This window comes from Chlorocebus sabaeus, chromosome 16 (assembly GCF_047675955.1).
Source record: "Chlorocebus sabaeus isolate Y175 chromosome 16, mChlSab1.0.hap1, whole genome shotgun sequence".
Taxonomy (NCBI): domain Eukaryota; kingdom Metazoa; phylum Chordata; class Mammalia; order Primates; family Cercopithecidae; genus Chlorocebus; species Chlorocebus sabaeus.
In genome coordinates this window covers 68,771,644-68,778,087 of record NC_132919.1, presented here as the reverse complement: position 1 = coordinate 68,778,087, position 6,444 = coordinate 68,771,644, and the positions used below count along the sequence as shown (strand labels likewise).

General features: G+C 48.4%; 1 protein-coding gene across 2 annotated transcripts in view; it reads right to left on the bottom strand.

Moving 5' to 3' along the window:
• Nucleotides 1–384: 384 nt before the first annotated feature.
• The window catches only part of PTGES3L (prostaglandin E synthase 3 like), a 28,647-nt gene continuing 22,587 nt past the window's right edge, over nt 385–6,444 (bottom strand). For both annotated transcript variants that reach the window (XM_037993188.2, XM_008012546.3), the window contains exons 5-7: nt 3,336–3,425; nt 1,965–2,018; nt 385–843 (exon numbers count right to left, since the gene is read on the bottom strand). In XM_037993188.2, coding sequence (XP_037849116.1) covers nt 808–843; nt 1,965–2,018; nt 3,336–3,425 — 180 coding nt within the window. In that variant the 3' untranslated portion in view covers nt 385–807. The remainder of the gene's footprint in view (nt 844–1,964; nt 2,019–3,335; nt 3,426–6,444) is intronic.

Genomic DNA, 6,444 nt, shown 5'->3' with positions numbered 1-6,444 from the left:
ATCCCAGCACTTTGGGAGGCCGAGATGGGCGGATCATGAGGTCAGGAGATCGAGACCATCCTGGCTAACACGGTGAAACCCCATCTCTACTAAAAAATACAAAAAACTAGCCGGGCGAGGTGGCGGGCGCCTGTAGTCCCAGCTACTCAGGAGGCTGAGGCAGGAGAATGGCGGGAACCCGGGAGGCGGAGCTTGCAGTGAGCCGAGATCTGGCCACTGCACCCCAGCCTGGGCGACAGAGCGAGACTCCGCCTCAAAAAAAAAAAAAAAAAAAAAAGAAATCAGAGCACAAATCTGGGCAAAAGGAACTACCCTAGCTTGGTTACTAGAGGGAGAAAAGGCTTGCCACCAGGAGGAGTAAGTACAATAAGGAAACAGACAGAGAACAGTTCCTAGAGATTTATTATAATCTGTTTCTTCTTTGGCTTTTTGCTTTGCCCCATATGCACACATAATAGAGATTTCTATAATCTCCATTCTTCTTCGGCTTTTGTTTTACCACATACACACACATACTCAAATAATCAAGTGGCCTAAACACAGAGATTATAAACCAATCAGTAAGAAATCCGAAGCCCTACCAGTCTACCCCTCCCTGACCCTGCATCTGATGTGAGGCCATACTCAAGTGCCTAGAAGGAAGACAAGCTTGAAGGATGACCCTTAATAAAGAGCTTCTAGGAAAGTTCAGAGGTGTCAGAGGAACTTGGTGCACAGCCAAAGCGCTGACAAAGGCCTAGGCGCTAGCTTTCCAGAGCAACTGGAAAATAGCCACAGCCGCCTTCCCAGCTTTGCTGTAGTAGAAAGTTAATTACTTGTTGCGTCCACACTGTCAGAATCATCCTAGAGGAAAAAAAAAAAAGACAAAGCACCTGTAGACCCTGCAAAGCAGGAACATTTGTGTTAACAAATAAACTGCTCCCTCCCTCCTGCTCTCCAAGTTTCTTTTTGTGATTTCCTAAACCACCCAACCTAGGAGGCTAATATGAAGGTTTTAACTTACTTTGGATATTAAGTAAACCAGTGCTACTTTGTCTTACATCAACAGTTTCCAGATTTTTTTTTTTTTTTTTTTTTTTTTTTTGAGACAGGGTCTTGCTTCATCACCCAGGCTGCACTGCAGTGGCGTGATCTCAGCTCACTGCAACCTCTACCCTACAGTCTCAAGCGATCCTCCCACCTCAGCGTCTTGAGTAGCTGGGGTTATACGCTACCATGCCTGGCTAATTTTTGTATTTTTGGTAGAGACAGGGTTTTGCCCAGTTGCCCAGGCTGGTCTCAAACTGCTGAGCACAAGCGATCCTCCTGCCTTGGCCTCCCAAAGTGCTGGGATTACAGATGTGAGCCACCACACCCACCCTAGTTGCAGAATTTTAATTAATGCTATTGCTCCTTACAGCTGTAAAGATGCTCGGCAGGGCCAGGTCTTCTCTAGGATGGAGAAACAGAGTGGGAGATGGAAAGCAGGAGGGTCTTGCGAGGGTTTTCTAAAGCCTGGAGAAGAATATTAGCCTTCTTGGGCCAGGCACGGTGGCTCACACCTGTAATCCCAGCACTTTGGGAGGCCAAGGAGGGTGGATCACCTGAGGTCAGGAGTTCGAGACCAGTCTGGCCAACATGGCAAAACCCTGGCTCTACTAAAAATACAAAAATTAGCCAGGCGTGGTGGCGGGCGCCTATATTCCCAGCTACTCAGGAGTCTGAGGCAGGAGAATCGCTTGAACCCAAGAGGCAGAGGTTGCAGTGAGCTGAGATCGGGCCACTGCACTTCAGCCTGGGCGACAGAGCGAAACTCCTCCCCCATACTCCCCCAAAAAGAATATTAGCCCTCTTGGGTCAAATTCAAATTTGGTTAACAGGCACTGAGAACTACTGTGTGCTAGGAACTGGGATAGGAGCTCTCTGGTGGGTTAATTTTAAGGGCTACAAAGAAACTGAAGGGTTGAGGAGAAGGCTTTACTTACGTCCAAATCATCCATGGCAGGTGGAGGTCTCTTGGTGCTGACCTTCTGCAAAAGCTAGTGGGAAGAAAAAATAACCATAAGGGAGAAGGGAGTGAGGGAAGAACAATCTGCACACTGATGGGCCATAGAAGAATGGCTGCAGCCAGACCGGTCAGGCAACTGCTCCCATCTTTAAAACATCACTGGAATGAATTTGAGAAAAGTAAATTGATCCCCTTCTTAAAAAAATTTAAACACAAAGACACACACAGAGCATCCTCCTTACAAATCCATCCTCCTTACAAGATTGGAATCAGCTAGTGTTTTTATAACTGAAACCAAATAATATAACGATACAGTGTGTGATTTATTGGGAGCCAATGACTTATGATGTGAATTTTTATACTGCTAGTTTTAACTTCCCACGAAGTTGTCCGGCTCAAGAACACACACACACACACACACACACACACACGCAGGCCAGGTTTGGTGGCTCACATTTGTAATCTCAGTACTTTGGGAGGCTGAGACGGAGCAGGCTGAGGCTAGGAGTTCCAGACCAGGCTGGCCAACATGATGAAACCCCATCTCTACCAAAAATACAAAAAAAAAAAATTAGCCAGGGGTGGTGGCACATCCCAGTGTAATCCCAGCCACTCAGGTGGCTGAGGCACAAGAATCGCTTGAACCTGGGAAGTGGAGGTTGCAGAGAGCTACTGCACTCCTGCCTGGGAGACAGAGCAGGACTCTGTCTCGAAAAGAAAACCACACACACAGGACAGGCGCAGTGGCTCTCGCCTGTAATCCCATCACTTGGGAGGCTGAGGCAGGTGGATCACCTGAGGTCAGGAGTTCGAGACCAGCCTGGCCAACACGGTGAAACTCCGTCTCTACTAAAAAAATATAAAAATTAGCCAGACGTGGTGGTGGGCACCTGTAATCCCAGCTACTCAGGAGGCTGAGGCAAAATTGCTTGAACCCAGAGGCAGAGGCTGCAATGAGCTGAGATCGTGCCATTGCACTCCAGCCTGGGCGACAGAAAACCACACACACACACACACACACACACACACACACACACAGAGAGAGAGAAAATAGGAGAACAAGAATTACAGAAAAGTGGAAAAAGCTTTTGTCAAACTTCTTCAGAATACAGGCTCCACACTGAATAAGTGAATCAATGTGTATATAATTTCAATAATATTCTTTCCTCTCATCCCTATTAAATAAACATTGCACAAAATAGATAAAGAACATCAGCATCAATGCGTAACCTGCCTAGAGAGCTTGCATATCTCTGCGTGGCCCCAGTGACAATCCTCCAGAGACATGTGTGCAGAGAAACACAAAGAATGATCAAGTGAGCAGAACACAGCAGGTACTGTCTCTCACCTCTGCATAATGTTCCACCTGAGCCAGCTCCACCTCTTCATCCCCTTCCCAGTCTCTCCAGTTATCAAAGTCCACAGACAGCCACACTGGCTGCAAGAAGAAGCGCCAAGAGTCACAGGCCCGGAGGGCAGGAGCAGGAGTGTGTGGGAGAGTGTGAGCATATGCATGGGAGCACACTTGGGGAAAAGAGGGTCAGTAGGTCCATAGTCCTCCCAACTGCACCCCTTTGACCAGCCCCCTCCAGGTTCCCATGTCATCATCATCATTCACAAAGATTTACCATGAACCTGCTAATCTACACACAAAGCTAGGCATGATAGGGTCTGAAAATCTCAGAAGTCCTACCCTCCAGCCAGGCAGGGTGGCTCATGCCTATAATCTCAGCACTTTGGAAGGCCAAGGCAGGAGGATCACAAGGTCAGGAGTTTGATACCAGCCTGGCCAATATAGTCAAACCCCATCTCTACTAAAAGTACAAAAATTAGCCAGGCGTAGTGATGGGCGTCTGTAGTCCCAGCTACTTGGGAGGCTGAGGCAGGAGAATCGCTTGAACCTGGGAGGCAGAGGTTGCAGTGAGCCAAGATCGTGCCACTGCACTCCAGCCTGGGTGACAGAGCAAAACTCCATCTCAAAAAAAAAAAAAAAAAAAAGAAGAAGGCTGGGCATGGTGGCTCACGCCTGTAATCCCAGCACTCTGAGAGGCCGAGACAGGTGGATCATGAGGTCAGGAGTTCAAGACCAGCCTGGCCAACATGGTGAAACCCCATCTCCCTATTAAAAATGCAAAAATTAGCCGGGTGTGGTAGTGGGTGCCTGTAATCCCAGCTACTCGGGAGGCTGAGGCAGGAGAATTGCTGGAACCCGGGAGGTGGAGGTTGTAGTGAGCTGAGATCGCGCCATAGCACTCCAGTCTGGGTGACAGAGCAAGACTCCATCTTAAAAAAAAAAAAAAAAAAAAAGAAGAAGAACTCCTACCCTCCAGGAGCCAATTGACTGAAGAGACAATACATCTGGAAAGATAATTGTATCATAAAGCAACATAGGAGTCAACCAACAAGACAGACATGCTGCAGCCAGGCGCAGTGGTTCACACCTGTAATCCCAGCACTTTGCAGGGCCAGGGTGGGTGGATCACCTGAGGTCAGGAGTTCGAGACCAGCCTGGCCAACATGGTAAAACCCCATCTCTACTAAAAATACAAAATTAGCTGGGCGTGGTGTCACATGCCTGTAATGCCAGCTACTTGGGAGGCTGAGGCAGGAGAATCACTTGAACCTGGGAGGTGGAAGCTGCAGTGAGCTGAGATCGTACCACTGCACTCCAGCCTGGGCAACAAGAGTGAAACTCTGTCATGAAAAAAAAAGAAAAAAGACAAGCTACATTCCATGGAGTCAGAGACGACCCTTCAAGGTCCATTTTCCAAAGTTTCCACATTTATACAGGGAAGAAGTTATTCACTCCTTCATTCAAAAGATATTTATTGGTCAGGTGCAGTGACTAACACCTGTAATCCCAGCATTTTGGGAGGCCGAGGCAGGTGGATCACTTGACATCAGGAATTTGAGACCAGCCTGGCCAACACGGTGAAACCCCAGGTTGGAGTGCAGTGGCATGATCTCGATTCACTGCAACCTCCGCCTTCCGGGTTCCAGTAATTCTCCTGCATTAGCCTCCAGAGTAGCTGGAATTACAGGCACGCGCTACCATGCTTGGCTAACTTTTGTATTTTTAGTAGAGACGGGGTTTCACCACGTTGGCCAGGCTGGTGTCAAATTCCTGACCTCGTGATCTGCCCACCTTGGTCTTCCAAAGTGCTGGGATTACAGGAGTGAGACACCGAACCTGGCCCCCGCCCTTTTTTTTTCTTTTTTTTGAAACGGAGTCTCACTCTATTGCCCAGGCTGGAGTGCGGTGGTGAGATCTCAGCTCACTGCAACCTCTGCCTCCTGGGTTCAAGCAATTATCCTGCCTCAGCCTCCCGTGTAGCTGGGACTACAGGCTTGCACCACCACGTCCGGCTAATTTTTTGTATTTTTAGTAAAGATGGGGTTTCGCCATGTTGGCCAGGCTGGTCTTGAACTCCTGACCTAAAGCAATCCACTCACCTCAGCCTCCCAAAGTGCTGGGATTGTAAGCCACCTCTCCCAGCCTCCCATTTTTCAACAGAAGCTTATAGTCTGGATTTTTACAAGATGCACATTTTTAAATGTTAGCAACTAATAAAAAATTTTTAACATCAGTAATGAGTCAAAATATTTTCTTTTTCTTTTTTTTTTTGTGATGGAGTCTCGCTCTGTTGCCAGTACTGCACTCTCAGCTCACTGCAACCTCCGCCTCCTGGTTCAAGCGATTCTCCTGCCTCAGCCTCCCAAGTAGCTGGGATTACAGGCACGCGCCATCATGCCCGGCTAATTTTTGTATTTTTAGTAGAGATGGGGTTTCACCACGTTGGCCAGGCTGCTCTTGAACTCCCGACCTCGTGATCTATCCGCCTCGGCCTCCCAAAGTGCTGGAATTATAGGCGTGAGCCACCGCGCCTGGCCAGTTTTTTTTTTTTTTTTTTTTTTGAGATGAAGCCTCGCTCTGTCGCCCTGGCTGGAGTGCAGTGGCATGATCTCAGCTCGCTGCAACCTCCACTTCCCAGGTTCAAGTGATTCTCCTGCCTCAGCCTCCTGAATAGCTAGGACTACAGGTGTGTACCACTATGTCCAGCTAATTTTTTGTATTTTTAGTAGAGATGGGGTTTCACTGTGTTGTCTGGGCTGGTCTCGAACTCCTGACCTCTAGCAATCCACCTGCCTCCGCCTCCCAAAGTGCTGGGATCACAGGTGTGAGCCACCACACCTAGCCTTAAAATAATTTTTGACAATGTAAAGATTAAAACAGGCTAGGCAGGGTGGCTCACGCCTATAATCCCACCACTTTGGGAGGCCGAGGTGGGTGGATCACGAGGTCAGGAGATCAAGATTATCCTGGCTAACACGGTGAAACCCATCTCTACTAAAAATACAAAAAATTGGCCGGGCGCGGTGGCTCAAACCTGTAATCCCAGCACTTTGGGAGGCCAAGACGGGCGGATCACGAGGTCAGGAGATCGAGACCATCCTGG